Source organism: Drosophila nasuta, chromosome 2L (assembly GCF_023558535.2).
Source record: "Drosophila nasuta strain 15112-1781.00 chromosome 2L, ASM2355853v1, whole genome shotgun sequence".
In the NCBI taxonomy this organism is placed as follows: Eukaryota; Metazoa; Arthropoda; class Insecta; order Diptera; family Drosophilidae; genus Drosophila; species Drosophila nasuta.
In genome coordinates this window covers 3,724,745-3,751,534 of record NC_083455.1, presented here as the reverse complement: position 1 = coordinate 3,751,534, position 26,790 = coordinate 3,724,745, and the positions used below count along the sequence as shown (strand labels likewise).

The following is a 26,790-nucleotide window of genomic DNA, read 5'->3' as shown; positions in this document are numbered from 1 at the left end:
CAGTTCTGGGCATGAGCATAAGATGAGCCTTTGCCAGAAGTTTGATCGTTAAAAAAGAAAAAAAAACTCGATTCTGTGAATAGGCAACCGATTCCAGTTCAATGGCCCAAAGACTTCCGCATTGTGATGCGAATGTGAGAACCTTCACTGCAGATGCAGTTGCATTTGCCACTGACCGCAGCTTGCCACTCAATTTTGCGCAGTTCTAATGCTTCCTTGACAAACATGTAAATTACATCAAATACATATGTATTTCTATTTGAATTAATTCCCTGCACTTCAGTATGCAATTAGTCGCCACAAAGTGCTTAATTATTTGCGCAAACGAACATAACCCAATAACCCAAATTCAGTTAAGTGCGAGAAAAAAACGTAAGTCATTCATTCGGTGAAACGTTCTAATTGTTAGCTTGTAATACTTTGTTTATTCTAAATGTTAGATAGTTTTTGTTGTACGACTGTATGTGTGCTCAGCTGTGTACTTACATAGTTGATGGTCAGGTTCAATGACCAACGTCAGAGATCACTTTAGAATGCACCTATTACTTACACTCTAGCCAATTCCAATCTCCACAGGAAGATTGGAAACTAGAAACTGCATGTTAGATGCTTTTTCGTCTTAGTTGTTGTTGCTGGTTTTGTGTTTTTTTTTTTATTATTATTATTTTGTGTGCAATGGAAACTGGTTTGCAATTGAAAACACAGCCGAGTGTCGACTGCCGAGTGCCGAGAACGTGTAGGAAATTATGGCGCTGGCCTCAGCCTCAGTTTTCAGCCTGAGCAATTGCCGCTTTTATTATCGCTGCTGGCCCCTTGATGTCAGTTAGTTAGTTGGCATTAGAGTTAGACGCTGACTTCGCTTATCCTTCAGTGCATCATTACCGTTACTTTTAATTTATACCCGGCACCAATGAGCTTCATGAGGGGTATTCCAACTAATCTTTCGACTGTTAGGGACTGTAAAAACAGATCATTTCAAGTGAATTGAAAAAAATTCTATTAATGCCTATTAAACATTTTCGCCAGTTTTTAAGGTTACATATTTGATAATCCAACATTCAGCACTTTTTCGAAGATTTAAATATGTATGTATCTTTAAAAACTTGTGAAAAATATTTAGTAGACTTAAATATTATTATAATTTAATATCACATAAGTCGTCAAAATTAACAACTTCCTTCAACAGGCATACCCCAGCATCCCAAAAAATGTTGGAAGCACAATACTGCACAATTACTGTTATCGTCTAACACACTTATGTTATGCCATCTATCTAAAAAACAGCCTAACATTATAAGTATTCCGAAGGTGCTTGCTGGCGTCACTTAAAATACTATTATTAGAAAGTTACCTCTTTCTAAATAGGTAAAATAAATCATTTTAATTGTATCCATAATCAATAATCAACAAGTATCCCAGAGTCGAACCGGGTCGATTGTAGTTTTTAAATTTGTTTTCATTTCGTTGTCATAACTGCAACTTCCGCCATATTGCCCCATTAATAACATGGTCGCTTGGCGCTTAATAACAAATTTGAAATTGAATTCGAGATTGAAATTGAAGTTCAAGAGTTTTATTGATTGTGTTTGTTTAGCATGTGCCTAAGTAGCTTAAGTCTAATACTTTCGCAAAACTGTTTGCATTTATCATTTAAATGGTAATGGATAACTTAAGTATACGCTTTCGTTTAGCAGTCTCAATAGGTGACTCAGGTCTCAGTCTCAGTAGCCTTCGACCTGGCGACACGCGCCATAACTGTCCCGACGCTGGCCTGGTGCACAGCGAGCCAAGCCATCGCGCAGCAGAGTCTTCGAATCGGCGAGAGCATCAGAGCCGAGACCGAGCAGCTCAAAACTCAGCACGTCGGCATCGACCAAGTGCTTGGGTTGAATGGGCGTCGGTTCATCGTCCAGCTGCCAGAGGCGCGGCTGAGCTTCGTTTATTATGTACGCGGGCACATCGATGGGCGGATATAGGGCGTTGCCATTGCCCGACTTGGCGTGCTGTTGCACCTGGCTTTGGGCGATGTCCGAGCGATAAATTGGCACGCTGATGGCGCGTCCATTGGAAGTGGAGCCAGTGTCAGTGGCCGACAAGCGATTGGTGTCCAGGAAACTGTCACCGCCCAGCGAGCGTGAATTACGATAATAATGCGATCCCATCTGGTTGTAACCTTCCAACAGATTGTTGCCTCCCGAGCTGCTGCTGCTGGCAGTGGCAACCGGTGGCAAGGCCTGTATAAGCTCTGGCTCCGCCTCCAGATGATATGGCTTGATCAACTGCGGCATGGGCAACAGCTGGGGCGGCAGCACGTCCACTTGTTGGCGGTGCAGTCGCGGCTGTTGCTGCTCCTCGCTGACTGCCGAGATGTCTACATGGTAGGGAGTACGTCCCTCAATGAAATCGGAGATGGGCCCTTGCGGCAACTGGAGTTGCTGCTGTGGCTGATGCTGTTGACGGTAGAAGGATTTGAGGGCTGTAGCATGAGCATGCTTCCGCTTGTTGCTGCTGCCACCTTTTGAGGCGCCACGCAACGAAGATTTGGTCAGCAGATCCAAGAGGCTGAGACCCTCCTGCGGTCCTGGCGGTATCAGCACAATCATAAAGTTTTCGAGATCTGCTCGTATATTGTATTGTCCTTCCTGGCGCTGATCATAGGTGATTAGGCGACGACGAACTGTGTCCTCAGCCTCCAACGAAGGCGACACGGGCAGCGGTGGTTGCAGCAAGCCGGGCTGTGCCTCAATTAAGGCGGCCTCCGCTGCATCTGCTGGCGCTACTGCTGGGAAATGCTCCTCCTTGATGGGTCCAGGAGATTGATTTTGACTCTGGCCACCAGCCGAAGTCGAAGACGGAGCAAGCGCCTCGGTCGTAGCATCAGGCAGCGACGCTAGCGCTGATGTGCCGAGCAACAGCAGCGTGAAAGTCTGCAAAAGCATCTTGGACGCAATGTAAATGTTTTTAAACTTTGACAATGTTCTCTTGATTCAACAACAGCCGCTCTCTATGTTCTTCGTTCTTAACACTCGCGCTTCTGCCTCGCAACTGACTTCAAGTCAGCGACAACAGCTTTAACGTCGACGTTGGCGCATGCGCAACTTTCATATTCTGCAGCAGACTCAGTAGCTTATTTTGCCGTTGCTTAGCCTCTGTCGTCGCGACGTCGCGTCGCTGCTTGAGTTGCTTTCTTCTGCATCCCGAACATGATTCTGATTCTGGTTTCTTGCCACTGTTGCTGTTGTTCTTTTTGTAGGTGTTCTTGTTCTTGGTTTTGCTTTTATTTATTCATTTTTCGTTTTCTTTATTTATTTTGTTTTTTTGTTGTCGTATTTTCGTCGTGCCCATTTCGTTGCGTGACTTGCGTACACTGTCAACCTCCCTGTCGTCTGTCACCCCCGCAGTTTCGATGTTGTTGTTGTCGCTTCTTTGTTATTATTATTTGTGGGCCCGTTAGGCGCATGGATTGTGAGGGGGCATAGTGCGAGTTCTCACAGGCGACCGCACAGTGGGACGTGAATTAGATTTTCACACCAATTAGGCAATGAGGAAGCGTTTTGATGTCCAGCTAATCGGTCGAGCACGTACGCAGATTGATCGCCGGACAGTTGACGGCTGAGCAAGCCCAGTATCATCATCAGTCGTGGAGACTTGATTAGGCGCTGCCCAGCTACTATATGTATGTAGTCTGGTCTGTCTATCTGTCCGTCTGTCAGCTTATTAATAATAAATGGAAACGTTGGATGCCGTAACAAATCGATTAGAAGGTGAATCGGAATACTTGAAATCTCAAAATGATTTGATGGAATAAATGATAATCAATCGTAATCATTTGGGAAAGTGCTTGAAATCATTTCGCTAACAATTGTAGGGTATATTACAGCTGATCATCTGTTGCGAAGTCGTGTGTGATTTGCTTACCAACCATTTAGATCTAAATGATTCTCTCACATGACCGCTTTTAAAATACATTAAAATCGTTTGCTAAATGCTCTACTGTCCGATCTGTAATCGAGATAAAGAACAACGCATCAGATCATCATCTGGGGTTTGGCAACACATTCGAAACACTTAGCTCCCTCCAATTGTAAATTAATAATTGCACATTGCGAGATTGTGTTCTCTAAAATATAATTTATTCCTTTAAAGTGGCTGTCTTGTCGTGGTTTTGTCTTTTACACAGTTTTACAAGGATGGGGAAGCGATATTTACATTTACAGTTCAGTATATAATTAAAATCGTACCCCATTTTATTCATACTAATTTATAGATATTAGATGTATAAAGTATGCGACGCAATTAAATAATAATAACATAGTTTGCATTTAAAAAAATAAGAGGTCATGTCGGTTTTCTTCAGCTTCAATGCATAAACTAGAGCACATTATGAATAATACAAAATAAATTAAGCACATTTAAGAGTATGCTATTATGTCTAGATAATTGAGAGCTAAACAGCAAATTGAATAAATACATAAAACACTAACATTTAAATACACTTAGAGATACAATTAGAATGATTACAGGGTACAGGAAGCAAGCGTTGTCTTGGAACCGCGTCCAAGTCTTTCTTAATAAAAAATATAGTGGATCTGTGTGAAAAATGTAGTTTTGACAATTGTTTTGCGCTCTGGATATTCAATGGGATAATAGTAATGTTTGTAGTTATTTCATCATCATTGATGCAAATAGATTCGACAAATTTCAGTTGAATACTACAATGGTCGAAGCGAGTTTTTCATTGCTAAAAGGAATAGAACCGTATGAAGCATAGCCTTTTGGAAAGTGTGTATTATAATGTCGTTTTTTGTTCTTTATAACTCGAGAATATTTGTCCTTGCCACCTGAGCATCTTGTTCAAAAAGGCGCTAATTAGAACAAAATATATGCATACTCGAATGTAAATACATAATCTCACATCCACTTAAGATGAATAAGACTTGCCGCAGAGAGCTCAAATGAGAAAAACAAATAGTAAACTGCACATTAAAGCACTGTGCACTGTCTAATCCTTTTTGAGTGACGTCTTTAACTCATCCGGATGCTCCTGCAGTTTCACTTGCGGTTTGCTCTCCACTTCTTTGTCCGGCACTCTTTTGTGCACCGTAAAGCAAATACGATTAAAGTGCTCGCACATCTGATCGACCACACTGGCTCCGTAGTGCCAATGTGTTAATGTAGTCACAATGAGCAGCATGTAAAGTAGCGGCCGCTCCAATACCGGGAGCCACAATCCCAGCACTATGGACACCACATACATGGGCGTCTGCCAGTGCCAGGCTTCGCAGCGGGTGACAGACATTTGGGAGACGATCAATCGGCACTGCAATATATATAGAAAAAATAATTTAATAGTGTATTTATCTTTTCAAAGATTATGTTTAATTCTAACCTCCAAATTCAAATTCAAATTCAACGTTGATATTGTAATGAGATCTCAAATTGATTTGATTAAAATACTATTTGAATACTATATATATTTTTAGATACTAAGCTTACAATGTAACTAAATCGAATTCCATGGACTTGTAAGTGGATCGAAGTAAAAATAGCTGTTCCCAAACTATACTAAAATAATTGCTATCATATAGATTAATGATTAATACACCAAAATCAAATAAAAGGAAACATTAATTAACAACCTTATCCTTAAGTAATCTCACTACTTAATATCGATTATCGATTGATTGATCAAGCAATTCACAGATAACAATAATTATATGTATATTTATTTTTCCTTCAAATCTCATATTTATTTCCTTTCTTAAAATTCCAGTTTGAATACTGCAATTATAAGTTCATAGGATTAATGCGGACCAAAATAAAAATAATGAGAGCTCAGTGCCCAAATTGATTTGCACTAAAATATTTGATCCGAAAAAGAACAATTATTGCTTTAACTGTTCATCCAATTCGAAGCCTGAATTAACTTGATCAATGGATCTCCCTCACGTGGGAAAACGAAAATGCCGCGATCCTTTTTTAAATAGCGATAGGCTCGATGCTGATACCAGCCATAAATCTGATTCTCAGTCATCGGCTGGGCAGTGGCATGCTTTGGTTCATATTTGGCGACTTTCTCTCCAGTTGTCAGGCTAACATTGACCGACTCTGAAGAGTTTTGCACATCCTTTTCAAACTTATTTCGCATACGCTTTATCTCCTCGTTGGTGCAGTTAAAATAAGGCCAATCATGGCGTGCATAAAACTTCAATGTCAACGGAGACTCTGCTTCGGTAACAGTAATTGGACTGAGTTGAAGTGCTGCGTCGTCCTCCTCCCCGTTTCCCTCCATACGACGCTTTATATCTGCTGCACAGCGGCGACCACCGCAACAGAAAGGTGGCATTTTAAAGGATTTTACTGTATTCTGAACTTATTAAAATTAAAATAAATTGAATGATTATAGCTACAAAAGAAAGCCTAGAGTTTGGAAGTTTAAATTTATGTGAACCTAGTCGAGAAATTTAATCACAAATTATAGAATCCCTGACGACTCAGTTGAGTATAACAAAAGAGTATTCAATAGTTAATGTCACTAATTTATGTTTACATATGCATTATTCATCGTTTTCTCAAGGCTTATCAGCTTTTCTCGTGAATACTAACTACTTTATAGTGTTAGCTATCGAAACTTTATATGAGCAACAAAAACGAAACCACGCTACCCCCATATCATAGAATGAGTCAATGCACCGATAAGATATCAATGGGGACTTAAAAGCAAGTGTCACCGGGGGCGGGACAGGAGAAGATTGCCAGGTGTTTGTAGTAGACAATACAATGTTTGTATGTCTGTGTGTGTGTGTATGTGTGGGACGATCATTAATGACAAACAATTGCGCATCGCGTGATATCAAGTTTCTACTAAAATAAACCCCGAAAAGTAATCAATCAAAATCAAGCTTAAATTATATGCCATATTTAGACATGGGTATAGTTGTATTCTCTAAAGATACTTACGCTGACATTCGAGAAGATTGTGCCGCTCAACATGAACATGGCACGGGGATCCGTTTCCATAATGTCGTTCGGCGATACAAAGGGCCAGACAAACAAGAGCACAAAATATGTAACAAAAGGCCATAAGGGTCGCAGAGCCTCCGCTAGCGATAACAATCGTCCCGTGCGATTCTTATATGAGCTGTAATCAGAGTGTTATTATCAGAAATAGTCGCGACAGATTGTTGATATGTATTGAGAGCACTCACTTGTAAACGTTGATAAACACTAAAGGTAGGTTTGCCATGGCGCTAATATGGAGCACTGCTTCCATCACATTGCCCAACGGCAAAGTGCCGAGGGAGCCCAATGGCAATTCGAACTTCCAGCCCTCGAAGCCCATCCACCAGGTGACCAGGTACATAGCTGTGCTGCCCCACATGCTGAGATCATAGCCCCACGGCAAGTACAATATGCCCGTATTGTACTTCTCCCAATGCGATATGAAGAAGTTGAAGTAGACCGTTAGGCAGACATAGTACATACGCATGGGACGCACTGAGTAGACCCGGCTGCGTCCAAAGATGCTATACAGACATGTTGGTATCAGCATAGCTGTGTACGAGTCCAAACCATGATCGAACAGCTCGCCCAGCGGTCCTGACAATCCGATGCGCCGCGCTTGCTTGCCATCAATGCCGTCCAGCGTGTAGGCAACGAATATGTTGATTGCGGTGCAAAGCCATACCCAACTGGGAATGGGTGTGGTGTGCTCCTTGCCGGAGCTGGCTTCGAAGTTCCAGTCGTAGTAGGAGAGCAACACCAGGTTCATCACACTGAACAGGAAGCCCAGGAATGTCATCAGATTGGGTGCAAACCAACGGGGGAAGAACTGTGAGTGCAAAATGCATTATAATAATTATTGATTTTTTTTGCTATTATGATGATGATGTCGTTTGCTAACCTTGACAAGCCAGTCCCAGAATGGGTGCATTACATATTGACTTAGAGGTGAGGTGTCTATGGCGCTGTACTGTGTTCATAAGTTAAAAGATTGGCATTATTAAACAATACAATACAATGCAAGTAAAGAGCCAAAGCATTTACCTTGTAATTGTCAAAGCCATTTATTTGTGCCCTCGTCAGGTATTTGTAATTGAGCAGTCGCCTTATGAGCTGCATCTTCCTCATTCTCTCTTTCCTCTCCTAGACGTTGGCAAAGCGTAGCGTGGCGTGATGATGACTGCAGTGGAGTGGTATGGGTACTGCACGTGCTCCGTTATTGTTTTACGTACAGCCTCTTATTATATTATAGTATATACAAATACATTTGTAGACGGTAATCTCAACAAGGGAAAAATACACGACGATGCCACTATCGAAGGCAGCTTTTACTTTAATTACCAATTTTCAACACATTACGGACTGAATTTAGTTATGGAAAAACCAACTATTGCATACAGTCGCACACTCCAGTTGAATTGATTGGCAATTTTAAAAGAGCGCACAGCTCGCGTCTATTTTTAATGTTGAATTTCTTTGCCGGCTGTTTTTTTCATGCCTCTGACACACACACAAACTCACACCCGTACAGTCACACGTACACTGGTTCGCCCTTAAGCACTGACGCACACTTATGCAAAGGTACCCTCAGCTGGCCGGGGGTTGTTTTGCAACACACGTTGACGTGCTGCCCTATTTAAAAATGTTTTCTATATTAATTAATTCTTATACTCTAATTAATTTCACATGAAGAACTCCTAACTAAAAATTCTTGTGTTTAAAACCTAATTAATTTTGTGATATAGCGTTGCCACCTCGTGCAATATAGTTGCCAACTCGACTAATTTGGATGAGTGCGGCAGTGTTGTATAACACAGATTACTTATTGGCGGGCATTTCGAATTAAATATTAAACATATTTTGGATGGGCTTTATTATTGTAGGACGTTTCGAAATTTGTGTCATGTATAGTTAACAAATCACATTGCGTACAAAATATATATACTAGTATAAAATGTAACAAAATGTAATTCATAAGTAATGCCGTTAACTAAATCGCGTAACAAAATGGTTCTAAGAAGAATACGTAACAAAAATTGATTTAATCTACGCTACAGATAGCCTCAAGATTATAATGAGGTTGTAATAATATGACGTTGTTATCTATCTTCTGAGATATATTCAGTTTGATTTTTTTAAATTTCGTTTGCGAATATTGCCTGGACAACCACCGGCACTCAAGAGGTGTAGTTTCCATCCCCCATCTAAAGGCAAATTAACGTCATCGTGGCACAGAGGACAACGAGCGGCTCCTGTTTTCAGTTCTAATGAAATGGACAATTTATGAGCATTAAATTAAAGACTAGTAGCAATTTGTTTAATACCACGACAAAAGTCCTCCATTTGATGCAGCTCATAGAGCTGTTTATGGACTGATTCTGTGCATCGTGTACAGACCACATAATTATCCTTCGCATCACACTCCACTAAAAAAACAAGAAAGTTGTCCGTTATTTTTATATCTCTTTATAAATAAGGAAACTCACTTGTTAAGTGATAGTTGAGCGCAGCAACCTCCAGCACTTGACTGCATTGTGGGCACTTAGTGAGAAAAGGACAAGTCTTCCAGTAATGACGATCCAATTGACTAGTGTCGCTGCCAAGGCAGCACCAACCACAGAATGGACAACTTCTAAAATAAGTGAAATAATGTCTCAAAAATACAACTCTAATGTATGTATGTATATTACGCACATTTTAGGGGTTGTGTCGTCGGTGGATTCTGAGTTCGAAACGGACCCCTTGCGTGAGTTTGAGGCTGACAGCATTGAGCGCTTCAGCTGCTCATTGTACTGTTGTTTGCCATTGCAGGAAACATATCCATTGTCGGTTCCTATGCCCGTGGACCCTCCAAAAACCTGACCACTTTTACTCTTCAGCAAACGCGAAGCATCTGCGCTGGTTGTCGGTTGCAGGGAATCGGCTTCATTGCCTGAACTGTATTTATTGGCCTCCAGCAGCTCTTGTTTGCGTTCCAGATCCAGCTTGTCGAATTCCGTAAAGAGTTGGCGGTACAACAGATTGCGACGTGTGATGTCATCATCAGGTGGCAGTTGCTTGCGCACCAACCGTGGATTAACCTTGTAGACAAGCAGCAGAATGCGTTCAGCTACCTTACGCACTGGTTCTGCGGGATGATGAATGCCGGAGCAGCCGCAATCGGAGAGAGCGCGACACGTTAATCCGCTATGTTTATCAGTGCTAATTCCTTGTGTGTGCACCAACTGCTCCAGCATCTGCAGTCGGCTCATGGCCAAGCGCTGATGCGTCCCTGATCCTACACTGCGTGAGAGTGCTGGCGCCACAAGATGTTGCTCGGCCACTTGCGGGCAGGCGGCTATGCTTAGTATTGTGTGCTGGGCCAGCGTATGCAGACGCGCCGAGGGATCGCCTGATTTGGCAAGTAGTTCTGGCAATAGACGATCCACGCAACGTGCCACCTCATTGGGAGAAACACGGCCGGGCACATATTCAAGGAACAGTACTCGAACTGTTTCGGTGGCCTGATTAAACACGGAGTATACTGCATCACGAACAGCTCGATGCAGCAGCAACGCTGCACTGCGTGCCACCTTGTTGGGACTTGCGGCATGCTCATTGCTTTCTTCACTGGGGACTTCCTGCTCCTTGAGAAAGTTGCGCAGTCGCATGAGACCGTCTTCTCGGTCCTGAAATTGACGGGAATAGAACTGTTCCACCTGCAGAGAAAATAATTATTGAAACTAATGAAATAATAATGCTAAACCTCGCTTAACGATCACACCAAATTCGAGGCGACGAGAGGCCGTTAAGCAAAGCATGGTTGAAAGTAATTGATAAACTCACCAATTCACTGCCAAAGACGAGTATCGGCAACGCTGCCTGACGACGCTCACGATCATTGAGCCGTGAACGACTTCGATTTGGGTCTGCTTCGAGCAGCGCATTGCCCTGGCATTCCCTTAAAAATTCATTAGTATTTGAGCTAAACAGTCAGTATTTGCAACGGAACGACAACGTTTACGGGAATAGAGAAAGTAAACAAATAACAGAAGAAAAACAAAACAAAATCATAAAAATAACATCGACAACGGTTACAATTAGTGTTTTGGTTTCTTAAAATGGCGACTCTAAGGCTATCGATTATGTTGTTATCGTGTGCGCTGTATGACTTCCATGCCGGATCATGCAAAATTTCGATATCACTACAACAACATCGATACGCAGGGCAGCGGCATTTGCAACTTGCACTTATTATCGAATTCCCAACTTACTGTCTTAACGTAGGAATGGCGCGTTCCTCATAATCCTCATAGGAGTTGCGTGGCGCGCTCTTGTTGCGCCGTCGCAGCGATCCCTGTCTGCTTGACATGGGCGAGCTATGACGCGATGCCATTGGCAGACGTGGCGATTGTGGCAGCTCATCATGCGACTTGGCATGCAGATGCAGTGCAGCAGCCGAGGCGACTAGTGCTCCAACGCTTTCTGCATTGCTGCTACTACCGCTGACCTCGTTTACTGGTTTCTCATCCTGACTTACGCTGCTGCTTAGCTTTGTGCTAGGATTAAGGTGCGCGTCGGAGAGGGCTTGCGCCACATCCTGTAGACTTGGAGCTGGAGGTAGATTCGGTTTGCCAGCCGCGTAAGTCTCACAACTCTGATCGTTTTGGCTGAGCATGCCATCGCTCTCGAGCAGCTGCTGCACATTCAATTGCTTCAGTACACATGCTCGATACATCTCGATCTGCTCCTTGCGCAGCTTGGCTGCACTGAAGTCCTCCTGCTGCACCGCCTGTCGCTTGGCCAGTGCATAGCGTCCAAGACGTTCACCTGCTGTGCGCAGCGCTGTCATGCACAACTTTAGCTTGCGCGCATATTCGAAGCGCTCCGAGCTGACCGCCTGCAGCTTGCGCTGCTCCAGCTCACGAATGTGCTGGACAATTGACTCCTCCACATACATAGAGAAAAGGAGATCATCACAGAGTGAGGCCAGCGCCAGCTCACCGGTGGCCGTATCCACGGGCGGTGATTCGCTAGGTAGCTGTTCTTCGCCCATACTAATGGCAATTGCATCCAAATCCTCGCCTAGCACATTGACTGCCATCAATGCTATCTGTCCACTCTTGCTATACTCATTACAATGGGCACCCGACAGTCTCAATTTCAAGTGGGTACCACGTCTGGGCGTAACAGTGACGCTCTGCAATTCGCGGGATTTGTGATTGGTGTTTGCATTATCGGCGAGGGCAACAAAGCCGAGGAAATCAAAGTACTGTGATGAGGGTGTGCTGGGCAGCGACTTGGGCGAGTAGTGCAGCCAAAGCTCGACTTTTTCCGCTATAAGAGATAAATAACAATAGATAGTTTAGCTATTCATGGAATACCACTTGAATACTCACGTATCAAATACTGGTGGGCTAAAAGTTGTATGCGATAGATTTTGGCAGGTTGCTGGAAACGAAAGATGATGTCGTGGGTGCTTAGTCCACTGTCCACGGCACTGCGCCAGCCGTGCACAGTGGGTCCATGATTATTTAACTCGCTAGCCGGAAAAGCGGCATCTTCATCTGCAAAGGCAAAGTCAATAAAGCAACAAGTTACTAATATGAGTAGTGTTGGTAAACAGAAAAACAAAGACAGAACAGTGTTTACTAAATGAAGCAGAAAAACAAAGTAAAGTAAAATCAAAATAAACAGAGAGCCTCGTTTTTAGTTTAACTTTGTACGCACCCACTCACAACTACAAATGACATTTACGAGTGCGTATGGAAATGTGTGTGTGTATCGATTACGTGGCTGTATTGCTCTTGTTCTTACCGGCGCTCTTATCATCTAATTCTCTTCATACTTATTAAGCGCTGTCATCACAGTTTCTAGTTTAGTCTTTCATTTAACCTGTCGCATAGCACAACACAGCGCTTGCTCTTTGATCAAACAGTTATTGTTGTATACTTAGAACTAATTTGTTAATCATTATTTTACAATGCCACAAGTGCAGAATTCCTCAGCGTCCTCCTGGCTGCAAATACAGAGTATCTTGAACAGTGTGAATCATATACTCATCTTTCTGGTGGCCGCATTCTTCTTTGTGCTGGCCAAAAGTTTGGACTTCAAGGAGACTGCTATGCACATGTTTATGACAGGCATTGGCGTAAGCATTATTTTATTCAAGTTGTAAAAATGTCAAATTATTAAGCTTGTAAATCAGCATAGTCATGCCTTATCTTATCATAACACTAGTCCTGTTGTCACCTTGTTCATATGTATGAATATTGATAAACATAAACTTATAGTCATCACCTTTAAACCCTATCCACTTTGTCATTTTTGCAGTTTCATGTACTTATGGCCCAGGCGCTGATGTCACACTACAAAGTTAACCCGATAACCCGTTGGATTTCGCATAAAAACAAATCCCGTTACCATGGCCTGCTGCAGCTTGTAGGTGGTGTCATGGTTCTGCTGGGCGGCTTGGGCAAGTTTTCTCAGAAAGATGTTCACTTCAATACCTGGCATGGCAGATTTGGTTCGCATAAAAATTTAACACATGAATGAATATTTTTATACTAATGCCATTTGACTTCGGTAGGTGTGGCAGCTACCTTTGGATGTGCGGCGAGCATTGTAGGTGGATTGGTTAACTTCTATCAGCCCAAGATTGTGCTTAAGAAACTGCCACCCTCTGAACTACGATTCCGTCACAATGTATTTGGATTGCTCACTTTTACGCTGGGCATGGTTGCCATATACCTTGGTTACTATTCGAAGTTCTTTACTCGCCATGTGGATAATGAGTTCATCCCAGCCCTAATGCTTACCACTACCTTGGTATATTTCCTGACTATTATTGGACCTACTGGATCCCTGCTGACCAAACTTAAATACCGAAGACAAAAGCAACAGCAGCAGTAGTGGAAAAAAGGTTTGTCATGTAAACTTTTTTCAATGTTGGATGAATGAGGCTACTATGTACAATGGGGACTTTTGTATAAGAGTAATATATAGAAAGTCAAGTCAACTTTTGAATTCGCTTGGCTGCTTGCCAAAGAAAATATTTTGCTGCATTGTTAATTGGTAATGCGATGCAGAATGCAGACATCAGACATATTATGGCACTACTATATTATAATGATATATGTTGACAATGTCGCAATCGTAAAAGGTGAAATGGATTTGGGTTTGGATTTGGGTTCAACTTACAATGATGTTTATATGTAATGTATATAAAATTACTTATATTGAAACTGTAAGGTATTATTAACATGTGCTAATATATATTTAAATAATAAATGTTTGTTTTGATTGTACATTTGAAATTGTGATAGAGATACTTATGAACGTGCTTTCAAAATACGCCGTCTCACTAGGCGTATGCGTATTTTATCGATTTCTCAAGTACAACCAAAGCACGAGATGTTCAACATTAATTCGCTTTGCAAGTGGCAATGGTAACTAAAACAAAAAAATAAATATTGTAATCAAACGAAATGCAACAAAAAAATGCTTTGTACTAAGTAATATATTTTAAAGGTAAAACAATCTACATTAGCTTGGCTTATTTAAGCTGTTTACCTGTGGCAAAGACCACATTGAATGGAATTTTCTTGGCCATTGTTATCACAATCAACTACACAAGTTACGCGCGCTCACATTTATTGCAATAAAACAACTCAATGGTTATAACACGTTACCGTTGGCAACGTCAAATTCTTAATACGAAAACTAAATTTAGTTCAAAGGACTCCATGCAGTCTCTTTGGTTGAATGCCTCTGCTCAACTAACAGTGGGACCGGCAGCTGGTTTATAGGAAACGAGGATGAGAAATGGAGCGAGAGAGATGAAGAAATATCGATGGAAACTATCGATTTAAGTACTAATTTATGGCAGCGAGTTTTAAACTCATAATAATAAAGTACTGTATATTTTATTGCTAACGTTTTCTTTTCTAATTATATTATTTAACCCTTGTGGTGTGAGTACCAAGGTGCCACCGCAAGCAAAATTTTTGAATATACGTTATTGTCAGTTACAATTTTGATATATTTTCAAAGTTTAACCAACTGTCGTCTATAACATTTTCTTCTATAAAAGTTATTCAAATACATTTATTACATTCACCATATTCTCTTGGGTCATTAAGACAACCCTATCTTAATAGTACAATTTGAAATAAATTTTCCGTTTGAATATGATATTTTGAATAATATCGATATACAGTAACTGTAACGATAGCTTTCACAGCAACAAAGCAGATACATCGAAGAAGAAGACCAAAACAAAAACAATAATTGCAGTGTGGTTGAACGGGAATTAAAATGCGGAGAGGCTGCTAACAGTGAAATTTAAATAAATATATAAAAAGTACTTGCTAATGCTTGTAATTAGAGAAAATGGCAAATGTGGAAATAAAAACAGAAATTATCGAAGAGGAACAACCACTTCTTGATGATAAGACTGAACCCGAAACTAATGTACATTCTGTTGAAATAAAAACTGAGCCAGATGATGATGTGATACAGGTGGTTGTAGCGACAAGAGACGAAGCGGATAAGAAAAATAAACAGTGTTCCAGCTCAGAAGCTATAGTGGATTCTGTGATAAAGTCAGAAATAGACATAGAGCCGACACAATTGGAGGAGCCATGTGAAAAATATGAACAGAATTGCAGCTCAGATAAAGCTTTAAAAATCGTACACATCTCGAGGGAGGATATTGAGCCGACGATTGTTGGCGAGCCCACAAAATTATACGACATTCAGAGACTACGAAATTTCGGTAATGTACCCTTTGTTATTAAGCGAATGGAGCCACAGGATTTCTCTATTAGCTATACAAAGGCGGTGAGCAGCGTTGAAACCATATTGGAACAGCTCCGACGTAACCAAGTGCCAAATGGCATCGGCATTGCACTGCGCATTGCTAATCATACGCCATCGTCATGCCTTCTGATTCTATCGTGAGTTGTATAGTAAAGTGACTGACAGCATTATAATTAATTCTAATTACATTTCAGCATACTTAATCACAAATGCCATTTCTACAGCAACGACAAACTGATCTTGTCCAAGGCCCTGCACTGGCAAATGTGTTGTGCTGGCATCGACTACCTCATTGTTAATGGCTACATGCCAGTGGGTGCTGTGTACTTTGAGTATCTCGACAGTTTTCTCGTTTTTAATGAGGAGTACAAGCTCTTCAAACTAAAGCACACGAGCAAGGATCCTCCAATTGAGGCTAAGGCTCATTTGCCCGCCAACATGTGCTACACGATTACCACAACGGGTACTACGGGAACACCCAAGTTGATACATGTTCCTTATGAATGCATTGCACCCAATATTGTGGCACTTAGGTGAGCCAACACTCTTTCACTATTTACTCGAAAACATATTATATTTAGATGCCTTATCTTAGTCCAAACTGTGATTATGTCTGTTTGTAAAGCAAGATTAGTTTTTATTAGAGGCAAATTTATAGATTCTACAAAAAGTTGTATAAGAAAAGCCTAATGTGAAACATACTAAGACTACAGTATACAGATGTACATATGTACATATGTGTGTCTTTTCATGCAAATCATAACAACCATAATTCAGCTCAATTTACTCTCTCTTATGATATGTATGTAAATTTTATTAACAGATCCATCATCCATTATATGAGCAAAGTTTATATAGCTATATATAACAATGGCTTTTATATAGTTAGATGAATAGGGGGGCATATTTATATTATATACATAAAGTTTTCCGATGCAACATTTGTAACTCCACTAAACATCAATTTGTTGACATAGCATTTTAAAGAGTATGCAATTTTCTATGTACAAGATGGTTTTTATGTTCATATTAGATTGACACATTGAATCTTTCTAAACTTGTTAATCACTATATGAGTAATTAAACAAACCTACTAATTTAATTTAAGTGCCAACTAACTTTTTTTAGATAAAATCCAGTTTTCTCTATTGCCAGTCAAAAATTGAATATATCTATGGCTGATGTTATTTATCTGGGCACTCCTTGCACCTTTGATCCATCCATTGTTGAGCTGTTTCTGGCGCTGCAGAATGGTTCCGCTGTACTCATCAGCCACTACACGATGCGCGAATCACCGAAGCGGGTCCTAAGTGCCTTGTTCCCCACAAGCATTACGACTCCCGGAATCACTGTCTTGCAAATGACACCATCGCTGTTTCGACAATTTGGAGCAAGCGCCATTAGGGAACGGATATTAAGTAGCTCAAGTTCTTTACGGTAATCACCACATACATATAAGAAATATTTCGTTTTCAATGACATACTAAAGTGGTATTTATTTTTAGAGTGTTACTCTTGGGCGGCGAACCATTTCCGTCTAACGTAGAACTTGCCACATGGATGGAACCGCAGATCTTACTTCAAAAGCATATCTGTAACGTATACGGCATCACAGAGATTTCATGTTGGAGCACGATGCATGTTCTGAAGTCGCTGCATTCGCGTGTACCTTTGGGAACGCCCATTGATGATCAGACTGTGCTTGCTGTCCACTACGAGAATAAACAGAAGGAGGGATGTGGCGAGCTTTACCTGGGAAGTGTAACACGACGCTGCTATATACCCCAAGTCGATGATGTGGATAAGAAAAATGCTTCCATTTGCTATCGCGCCACAGGTGATCTGGTGCGACGTTTTGATGATGGATCTATTTTTTACGAGGAGCGAGCCAACGATGTGGTAAAGCGTGCAGGAACTCGCATTAGCTTAGGTATATGATTGATTCTATAGTTGCACGCCTAACACTCATTTAAACCTTCAAATTCTTAGGTCTCATAACACGCAAGATTGAAAAATGCTTACACAGCAGCGAATTAGCCGTCTGTTTGTGGCAGGAGGAGCTGCAGAAGCTCATCTGCTGTATACGATGTTTTGAACCAAAGACCAAGGTGCAACAAAGGGCGCAGACCTTTGACATACTGTCCAAGTTGGCCTGCGCTGAGCAACCCGACAGATTCGTGTACCTACAGCATTTTCCATGCGATGCACATGGAAAGCTGGATAAGAAACTGCTACTCAAGGAATGCACGCTTCTGGCTCAACCCGCTCAAGACATACTCAAAAGTTTTCTACATGATCGGCTCGAGTGCGTGGATACGCTGAATGAGAGATTTGCAAAGAAGCAACGCTTAGACATTAATGCGACTAATAATCCCTGTGGTTATGATCTGAGCTTTCGCCAGGCTGGCGGCACATCTTTTCATGCCATCACTCTGTGTCGCGAAATTGGTCTGCAGATGTGCATTGACGATGAGCAACGACATCTGTTCGAGTTGCTGCTCGACGAAAACGTGCCATTGCGTGTTGTGCTAAGCTTCTTGGATACGGCCAAGCTTGTTACTCACAATACCAAACTGAAGCCTGTCGAGTCTCCTTTAGACGCAATACCCGCCGCAACACCCAGCTGCAGTCGGGCTTGTGGTCTGGTCATCACACGCGTCGAACAACCGGCAATTCACTTTCAGTACCATTGGAAGGTTAATTTTAGCAAATGCGTTGATTCACCTGTGGCACAATACGAGGGCCGATATGTGGCTGTGGGCGCCCATTCAAAAATACTGCGCACACTTGACGCACTGACGGGGCAGGAGCAGAGTACTTTAAGGCTACCGGATCGCATCGAGTGTAAAGTTACATTCCTTAGTGAACAGCTGGCCATGGTGGGCTGCTATGATGGGTGCCTCTATGGTTTCAACCCCCTGACCGGTGAAATGGTTTGGAATATAGATATTGGTGGAATGATTAAGGCTCAACCGTTTCTATCGGCGGACGGAGAACGTATTGTGATCTGCAGCTATGCCGAGGACTACAATGTCATGTGTCTGTCGACGGAGCGACAGCAGGTGCTGTGGTGTATGCGTATTGGCGAGAAGGCGATCTTCGCCAGTCCCTTGGAGCTGCCCAGGCAGCAGGCAATCATTATTTGTACCTTGGATGGTGGCTATACGCGCGTCTCTCTACTGGATGGTTCTGTTCAATGGGCCAAAAAATGTAAGCAACCCATGTTTGCGTCCCCAGTTCTGCTCGATCCCAATACATTCGCTTGTGCCGAGGTGAATGGACAGGTGCATGCTTGCAATGTGAACAGCGGCAAGATTGTAAGTACAATAACTTTGACGTGTATAACAAACCTTTACTCATGCTAAAACCACTTCCAGTTGGACTCCTATTCGGCAGAGGGCAACATATTCTCTGCGCTCGTTGTCAGATCGCCGCCAACGCATATGGGACACACTTTTGTGCTTTTTGGCTGCATTGATCACCACGTCTACTGTCTGCGATGCAAAACAACTGCTGGGAAGAGTGCCTCCTTTGAGCTTCACTGGAAGGTTGATGTAGGAGCTTCAGTCTATGCTACTCCCACTATACTGAAAATAGAGCCTAATGGCTTTTTGGTATTTTGCTGCGCCACGGACGGACGTGTAGTGCTGGCCAATCTGGGCAATGGCCAGATACAGTGGTCCGACAAGCTGCCCGGAGAACTGTTTTCTACACCATGTTACATTGAAAGCCTAAGGCGTATCTATCTGGGATGCCGTGACAACTATTTGTATTGCTTAGGAATCTAAAATAAACATTCGCATTGATCAAGCAATGATTAGTTAAGCCAATCATCTTCTTTCATTCTTTATTTGGAAACGGAAATTTAACTTGGATAATAATCACAATAATTAGCTGTTGCTTTGATCTCTTCATGTGTACGATGGAATCGGTCTAGAGCAGTTTCATGTGATGTATCATTCATTCGTTTGCACTCGCTGCAACAGGATGTCCACGACACAGATTCCATTAAACCATCTGCCAACGGATGCTCTTCGTTTTTGACTGTCTTCATTTCATTGAGCTGACATGCCTGCGATGAAGCACTCAAATCAATTAATTTATTCGCGGCCATTTGATCCATTGCTCGACGCAAACGATTAGTAAGCCGGGGGGCCTTATATAGTGCAATAATTGCTTTCATACTACGTGTTTTCTTTCGTTTCTGCAATATTTTCTGTCTGCGCTCAGCCTTTTGTTTTCCGGCAAGACTTTGCAGTTTTTCTACTCGAATTTGCGCCAATTTACGCTCCGTTGCTGTCAGTTTCTGGTTTGCAAAATACTTGACCCACTTTGCTCTTTCCATTTTAAGGAACTCCTCGTCAATAGTAGTTCGTTCGCGTACTTTGACAGGAATTGAGTCTCTTTTTAAATTTATATAACTTTGTTGTTGTTTATCATTGATTAACCTTTGAAATATGTTGCGAAAACGTTTCTTTCGATCTATAAGCTTCGAAATCTCTTCAAAGTTTTGCTCAAGAACTTGCAATAGAACCTCCCCCTGACTTTCATTGTTTTGCAACATCAATAGAATGTTATAATGCTCTCGATCGCTTACATATTTATTGAATAAATCATTATCGGATTGGCTCCGTGGAAGTTCCTGGTTCATAATCATTTTGTACAGTTGGGGTGCATTAAACATTTTTTTTGACGACTTAAGTTTAGTTAACTGTAAGCGATATAAATTTAAGTGCATTAAATAAGCCTTAGGTGCAGGCGTACTTGGTCGTAATAAGCTTCCAACTGATTCATACGCCCTTTTTATGCTGTTTCTACTTCGAGATTTTAATCTCTCACATTCTTTTTGGAGGGCTAATTGGAGACTCGTTATGTAAAATTTTGTGAGGATTTCCCTTACAACTTCTAACCGATATTTCTTTGGTTCAAGTAAAATTTGGTTATGCAGTTCGCATAAACTGATCCAAACATCGTTTACTCCATCTTCATTTAATTTGTTGCCATTCAGATAAGCCTCAGATCTAATATTTGAGTTTGGAGCAATTTTCTGTGCGATAAAAGCATCAATAATGTAAGTAGCTGCACCTTTCAATAAGAACGTTTGACCCTTTGAACCCTTAGAAGATACCCGTGAAGGGTTAAAAGAAGTCAACTTTTCCTTGTTGCCTATACTTAAATCACTGCTAATCCTTTTATCATGTTTGTTGGATTCCATCTCCTTAATTATTTTTCTGGATATTGTAGATCGTATTCTCCCTCCAGTCTCCCTAGTAGTGTCACTGTTCTCACTTCTTCCAGTGTTTATACTGCATTCCTCAGTTTTATGCTGTAACGATTCACAAATATTATTTACCATGTCTTCCATATGGTCACTTACTTTGTTAATTAAATGATATTTCGGTTGCCTATAGACTTTAGAAGATTCTTTGAGATTCTTTAATTGACTATAACACTTTTTGCACTTTTCCGTGATAAGTTTTAACATACGAATGGCAAGATGGAGTAACTCAATATTTTGATTAAAGAATTCATTCAGTATTTCTTTAGCTGCATTAATGTGTTCTATGTCTTGAAAAGCTTTTTGATTCTCAATAAAGTCGAGAAGAGATGCTTCAAGTTTATCGAGATACTTTTCAAGAGTCGGTTCTCCAATTTCACACATTGATCTGCTTGTAACGTATGTTCCATATACAATAGATAAATCATATTTTGAGTACTGCAATGAGTTCTTGCAATCGCTTATTAAATCTTCACAAAGGCCAAGGCATTTAACCATCTGGTCGCTATATGCGCTTGATACCTCTGAGTTAATCTGAGCATTCAGTATAAGTTCCCTTATTGTATCCAATAAAATGCTCCGCATATTACGAAACTGCTGCAAATGTGCTGTCTGCTCCCTCCCAACTTGATGGCTTAGTTTGTTTTTGTTCAACATTGTGTTGAGTAAATGTTTTTGAAATTTAAATTCTCAACAATAAATTTGGTATACACATGTATGACTTATAATCTGTATCAATTCAGACTTAAAAAGAATACTTATTGAGATTAAGGTCGTAAAACACTAGTATGTTTAACAATGTATCTCATTTGATTTATTATTTGTGGATGCATATTTACAAGAACGAAAATCAAATAAAATATTTATATTTTTTTAGAAGCAGCTTTCGCGTTTGCTTTCAGAACCTCTGCTGCCTTGACTTTGTTCTGACGCATTTGTTCCATATCTCGCTCCCTTTGAGGTATAACTTCCCGGGTACTGGGAATGCGAGCACACTTAGCGGGCTTCGAGGTTTCGTTGGATGTGGAGGGATTCTCAGGACATGCTGTATTTGTTGTTTCACCGGACTTCCGTTTACCGCGCTTCGGACGAGCAGAATTACGCTGACAATCCGCTGACTCTTCCGTCGCGGAAGCTTCTTGGTCTTCTGTTGCTTTCTTGCGCCCTCGACGTGGCGCCCGTTTTGGTTTCTCTGGGGTTTCATTGTCAATCTTACCAGACATCTTGTCAATGGCAATCTGCACTCGTTTACTAACAAGTGGTGGTTGTTGGACTCGAAGTGCGCTCTTTGCCGTAAAATAATTTCGAATGGAGCCTTGAATCTTCTTCTCGTTGATTTTTTTCATGACCGGCATAAGAATATCGTCTGTTTTCGATGTAGTCCAACCAAAAGACTTTCGCGTAAATTCACGTATAGATTCCACATCGGGAGAGCCCCAACTGAAAGCGTCGCGATTATCATCTATTGTGGGTGATAAATAGGCATCCACTACTGACGAACTAGGAAATCCCTCGTGCAATTCAATGTTTTTGAGTTTCTTGCGCAGAGAAAGACGCGCTGAACTGCCTATTGGCAAGTTAGAGTTCTTATGGGCCTGCCACCAGTCTCTAAACCTTACCAAAGTCGATAGCACAGACGACTGCAAGCTCACAGAGGGGGTCGTTTCCATATGGGTTGTGCTTGAAAACGAAGCCAATATCTCTAGAGCCGTAACTGCACCGATGCCATGAATACCTGAATAGTCGGAACATATTTGTTTAAAAGGTTTATGTCGGAAATATCAAACTTACCTGTGGTGTAGTCACTGCCAACAAGACAAGCCAGCTGAATAAGTTTACCTCTATTGCAATTGAACGTTTGTTCTATTTGCTCGGCTCGGAACTCCAGCACATGCTTGTTTTGGGCAAAGAAATTTTTATAGACAGTTCGACCACCAAATAGCCAAATGTCGCTATCATCGGTTATGGTGCCATTGGTGAGCTCGACGGCATTAAGGAAGGCGCATTGAGCTTCCGCCTCCATAGGTGCCACAATATATGGTATGCCAAAGAGACGCAATAGTTCCTGGCAATCGTTGCTCATGCGTTGGCTAATCGACATGCCCATGCGATCCTGTCGATTACGTTCGACTTCCAAATCTCGCCGCTCTTGCGCCAAGTTCGAGGCCATTGCCTGGAGTTCCTCATTTGATTTTTGTGATTTCAAAGCATCAGCTGCATCATTTATAAGGTCCTGAAAACACATATTTCTAATATCAAAACATATTTATGAGTATAGTTATTATTCACCTGTGTATTAACTGGTTCAACCTTCTCTGGTTCCTTCGTAGGAAAAAGAGACTTTGCTGCCTTGCTCGACTTTTTGTTGGGCGAGATTCCTTCGTCGCTGAGTACGTTACCATTACGTTTTCTACTTGATTTTGGAGTACGCTTTATGTAAAATGGCTTAGGAGTTGATGGCGGTGTGACGTCCGCTTCTATTGGTTTGTCTGGTGTCCGTTTTATTTTATAGCTGGTCTCAAAATAATCTGTTATTGCTTTGCTTTTACTCGGTGTTTTATTTGGTGATGAACGTTTCTTTTCAGTCTCGTTTTCACTGTCGCAAAGTTCAATAATATCCTTGGATATGGAAGGTATAATTGCCTTAGATGCTTCATCATCAGAAGACAACTCAATAACCGCACTGGTGCCTAGTTTGATTGATTCCAATTTGATGTTTTTAACGTCTGCAGTTTGTCTTTTAAGATCGTCAAGTAGGGAATCGAGTGCGGCAGCGGGCTTTATAGGTAATGGCTTTAAATCAGTTCCTGATGGCCTCTCTTTTTCTTTAGCCACTGCAACAGTGGTTTTTAAATCTGACTCGGATGTCTTTTCGGCGTCACACAATTCGTCTTCAGACTCAATTTGTTTCTCGCTATCTGTTAAAACAATTTCTTCTGCCGTTTGCTTGCTTGGTATTATTTTTTTACTCATGGCATCTTTTGACAAAGTCTCTTCAAGTTCCTTATCAGCAATTTCAGTTTTCTGCAACTCTGAGTTTTTACTACATTCTTTGTTTTGTTGAGTGTCGATATCAAAGATATCTGCAAAAAGATCATCATCCTTATTTAATGCATCTTTAATATCGACGCAAATTTCTAAACTCTTTTTGCTAGATATGACGGATGTATCAACAACCTCCTCCAAGTCAGAATCTGTATCGCTGTCGATTGTTTGAATCTGTTCCGACTTGACAAGATCTTCGGCATGAGTTCTTTTACTTTCTTCAATCGCTAAAGACAATAATTTAGCTTCCTCAATTGAATTATCTGCTTCATCCCCAGCTGTCTCCGTATTAACATTCGTGTTGTGCAAAAAAGCCTCAAGACTCTGTGTATCATTTAATTGCGTCGCCTCCATTATATTGCCCACCTCTTCTTCATTCATGCCCCCATATTCAATCATGTATGCACGCGCTGGTCCCTTGGCAGCATGACGCAATTGCTTGCTTTGTTCGCGATTTAGACGCAGATCTTGATCCGAATCATAATCGTAATCTTTCTCATCATAGACTTTGCCTGATTCTTCCAATGATAATGCTAGCGCCATGGCCAAATCAGTATCATATTCAGAGCCCAACTCTTTCTTCACCACATCATCGTCTTCAATGCTTCTTTTTACTGCCATGGCTGAAGTACTTGGTTTCTCATCGGCTGCTTCTTCGCTATCAAGTTCCTTAATGGGTTCGCACTTGATCTTCATTGCCTTCTGGTTGTCTTCGAGGGCTTTCTTTTTGAGATCGCGCACTAACAAGAAACGAGTGTGCTCATCAGAGCTTATTTGACGAGTGCTTTCCTCAATGGCCGTAGGGGTAACAATGCCCTCCTCACTGAAAAACTCAGAGAGCTCTGAATAGGTGAGTGTACGACCGCCCATTTCTTGTTCAGCCTGCTCGAGGCTCTCCTGAACGGCGCGACGCTTGAGCAATCGCTTCATTTGAAACGAACAAAAGTCGTCGCTGCGTGCAGGCAGTTCATGAAGGCGGCCCCAGGAGGACTGCTTGCGTGTCTCCTTGATATCAGTAAGGATTTCATGTCGCACGTCTGCAGGTAAATTCTTAAAGTGCTGGCTACGCACATCGATAGCCTGTAAGCTGGAATTATATGTATGTCGCGCTGTGGTCTCATCAAAAGAGCTGTCTGATGTGGCACTGGTACTCGCATACTCCTGATCTTCGAGTTCACTGTCCGCTTCATTGAATTGCGCCGCTGATGCTGGCAATTCTGGTAGTTTAAAAATATCGTCTTCGTCCGTCTTACCCGACTTCGCAGCTGCTGGACGCTTTGTGGGTGATTTGAGCAAAAGTTCTGCATTTGTGCCCAGTGCTTGTTGCACCACCTTCTCCTTAGCCAGCGATTGCAGTAAAAGAGCCTGAATGCGATCCGCCTCATTGCTCAGCTTGCTGCGCTGTTGCTGACGCCGTGCCTGTGCAGCGAAATCAAACAGGGAATATGCTATTTAACAACTAGTTTAAGCAACAATTACAAAAAAACTGACAATTGTATCCCTCTTTAATTGGGGCACGCAGCCATCGAAGATGAAAACGGGACGCACTCGATAGTAGAGTAACTTGCAGAGACGATGAAAGAGGCCAAGGAGATGAGCATTGTTGAGTGCAGAGCCTTTATTGTCCTGAAAGCCCTTAACCACCTGATGTAACCATATGGATATATCTATAATTGTGTATATTAATAACTTGCTTTATAAGCATTTCACAATGTGAGGCAACTAATGAAATGAATGGAAGACTTACCAACGGCCAACACCTTGCCTTCCAGGGTCTCCACGGGCACGGGTTTCCCACAAGGTTCAATGAGCTTCCAAAGGCCAGTTACACCCATTTAACTTAAATTATAATTACTTTTCTTACCATGCAAAATCAGATTGTTTGAACATTGCGTTTTTCTCAGCTGCTTCAAATGCCGGTGCAGTGTTAAGAAAGTTCAGAAAAGTTTGCCCAGTGCTGTTAAAGCTTCAATTATGCTAGACGCAATTTTGTTGATTGCAGAAAATGGTTTACAAAACAAATATGCGTAATTTTCTTAAGTTTTTATTTATAAAAAACAGTACTAAATTTTAATACACAAAATGGATTATTCATCATTCAGCTTCTCCGTTTTCCGTTGCAGCTGCCGCTGAACTGCTGCTTGCTGCCGCATCTCCAGTGCTAGTGTCCTTTTTGTTGGCCTTGCTTTCTTTTTTGTCCTTCACCATTTTTCGATACACCTCTAGGTCTTGGGTAAGGGATGGCACAAAGCTTTCAAAATCGAGTTCATTCAGCGTTTGTAGTATATCCTTCGCAGTAATCGTCCTGTGGTTTTGTTTATGTGCCAATGCCGTGGACGACGAAGTCACAAATATTGCAAAGACGGAAGCTGCTTTGGCGATTGCCGCACGAGCTTCTTTGCTTACGTTGGAACCATCTGGTATGGCTTCTTTAATAAGTCGCGCAATCACAGCGTTGGGTAAATTTAAATCTTCGATGCGCTCAACCATATCGTAGTTTTATTATTTTGATTTATAGAAACAGTCTACGGTGCAATTGCGTTCTGCTCTTTCTTTCCCGCGCTAATATACAGATGATAGCACCCAGTGTTGAGCAATTCAAGGTGCGTCTTCTTAGAGATGAACAACATCCCAATGCGTTGGACGATATATATCGGTTAGTAGTT

General features: G+C 41.6%; 8 protein-coding genes across 13 annotated transcripts; 2 read left to right on the top strand and 6 right to left on the bottom strand.

Moving 5' to 3' along the window:
- Window positions 1-1,545: 1,545 nt before the first annotated feature.
- On the bottom strand, window positions 1,546-3,066 carry LOC132785935 (uncharacterized). Its single transcript, XM_060792304.1, has one exon. The coding sequence runs from the start codon at window positions 2,937-2,939 to the stop codon at window positions 1,722-1,724; it is 1,218 nt and encodes a 405-aa protein (XP_060648287.1). The 5' UTR covers window positions 2,940-3,066; the 3' UTR covers window positions 1,546-1,721.
- Window positions 3,067-4,111: 1,045 nt separating this feature from the next.
- On the bottom strand, window positions 4,112-8,739 carry LOC132785854 (ethanolaminephosphotransferase 1). Its single transcript, XM_060792185.1, has 5 exons — window positions 8,047-8,739; window positions 7,904-7,972; window positions 7,209-7,831; window positions 6,961-7,141; window positions 4,112-5,320 (listed from the first exon to the last, which is right to left on the bottom strand). The coding sequence occupies exons 1-5, from the start codon at window positions 8,128-8,130 to the stop codon at window positions 5,003-5,005; spliced, it is 1,275 nt and encodes a 424-aa protein (XP_060648168.1). The 5' UTR covers window positions 8,131-8,739; the 3' UTR covers window positions 4,112-5,002.
- Window positions 5,705-6,470, bottom strand: LOC132786201 (uncharacterized). Its single transcript, XM_060792698.1, has one exon. The coding sequence runs from the start codon at window positions 6,344-6,346 to the stop codon at window positions 5,894-5,896; it is 453 nt and encodes a 150-aa protein (XP_060648681.1). The 5' UTR covers window positions 6,347-6,470; the 3' UTR covers window positions 5,705-5,893.
- Window positions 7,750-14,271, top strand: LOC132786016 (transmembrane reductase CYB561D2). 3 transcript variants are annotated; one of them, XM_060792582.1, is made up of 3 exons: window positions 7,750-7,833; window positions 13,315-13,507; window positions 13,571-14,271. In XM_060792582.1, exons 1-3 carry the CDS (start codon window positions 7,795-7,797, stop codon window positions 13,891-13,893), a joined length of 555 nt encoding a protein of 184 aa, XP_060648565.1. In that variant the 5' UTR covers window positions 7,750-7,794; the 3' UTR covers window positions 13,894-14,271. The 3 variants fall into 3 exon arrangements, with proteins under 3 accessions (XP_060648565.1, XP_060648405.1, XP_060648483.1); XM_060792422.1 differs by lacking the exon at window positions 7,750-7,833 and adding an exon at window positions 12,856-13,132; XM_060792500.1 differs by lacking the exon at window positions 7,750-7,833 and adding an exon at window positions 13,179-13,244.
- Window positions 8,846-14,774, bottom strand: LOC132785725 (centrosomal protein of 104 kDa). Of its 2 annotated transcripts, none has more exons than XM_060791994.1 (8): window positions 14,554-14,774; window positions 12,381-12,548; window positions 11,256-12,318; window positions 10,828-10,966; window positions 9,697-10,700; window positions 9,489-9,634; window positions 9,327-9,428; window positions 8,846-9,266 (listed from the first exon to the last, which is right to left on the bottom strand). In XM_060791994.1, the coding sequence occupies exons 1-8, from the start codon at window positions 14,591-14,593 to the stop codon at window positions 9,124-9,126; spliced, it is 2,805 nt and encodes a 934-aa protein (XP_060647977.1). In that variant the 5' UTR covers window positions 14,594-14,774; the 3' UTR covers window positions 8,846-9,123. The 2 variants fall into 2 exon arrangements, with proteins under 2 accessions (XP_060647977.1, XP_060648055.1); XM_060792072.1 differs by having other exon boundaries at window positions 10,828-10,942.
- A 444-nt stretch (window positions 14,775-15,218) lies between these two features.
- Window positions 15,219-19,631, top strand: LOC132798703 (beta-alanine-activating enzyme). 2 transcript variants are annotated; one of them, XM_060810659.1, is made up of 6 exons: window positions 15,219-15,938; window positions 15,996-16,334; window positions 16,957-17,238; window positions 17,307-17,731; window positions 17,791-19,118; window positions 19,179-19,631. In XM_060810659.1, exons 1-6 carry the CDS (start codon window positions 15,373-15,375, stop codon window positions 19,587-19,589), a joined length of 3,351 nt encoding a protein of 1,116 aa, XP_060666642.1. In that variant the 5' UTR covers window positions 15,219-15,372; the 3' UTR covers window positions 19,590-19,631. The 2 variants fall into 2 exon arrangements, with proteins under 2 accessions (XP_060666642.1, XP_060666643.1); XM_060810660.1 differs by lacking the exon at window positions 15,219-15,938 and having other exon boundaries at window positions 16,177-16,334; window positions 16,941-17,238.
- On the bottom strand, window positions 19,598-26,051 carry LOC132798702 (DNA excision repair protein ERCC-5). 2 transcript variants are annotated; one of them, XR_009633965.1, is made up of 6 exons: window positions 25,872-26,051; window positions 25,616-25,791; window positions 23,369-25,543; window positions 22,871-23,312; window positions 21,179-22,814; window positions 19,598-21,127 (listed from the first exon to the last, which is right to left on the bottom strand). XR_009633965.1 is itself a non-coding variant. In XM_060810658.1 (5 exons), exons 1-5 carry the CDS (start codon window positions 25,957-25,959, stop codon window positions 21,943-21,945), a joined length of 3,753 nt encoding a protein of 1,250 aa, XP_060666641.1. In that variant the 5' UTR covers window positions 25,960-26,051; the 3' UTR covers window positions 19,598-21,942. The 2 variants fall into 2 exon arrangements, 1 of the variants encoding a protein (XP_060666641.1); XM_060810658.1 differs by having other exon boundaries at window positions 19,598-22,814.
- A 101-nt stretch (window positions 26,052-26,152) lies between these two features.
- LOC132798706 (DNA polymerase epsilon subunit 3) lies at window positions 26,153-26,704 on the bottom strand. Its single transcript, XM_060810662.1, has one exon. It carries the CDS (start codon window positions 26,612-26,614, stop codon window positions 26,219-26,221), a length of 396 nt encoding a protein of 131 aa, XP_060666645.1. The 5' UTR covers window positions 26,615-26,704; the 3' UTR covers window positions 26,153-26,218.
- Between the last annotated feature and the right edge of the window lie 86 nt (window positions 26,705-26,790).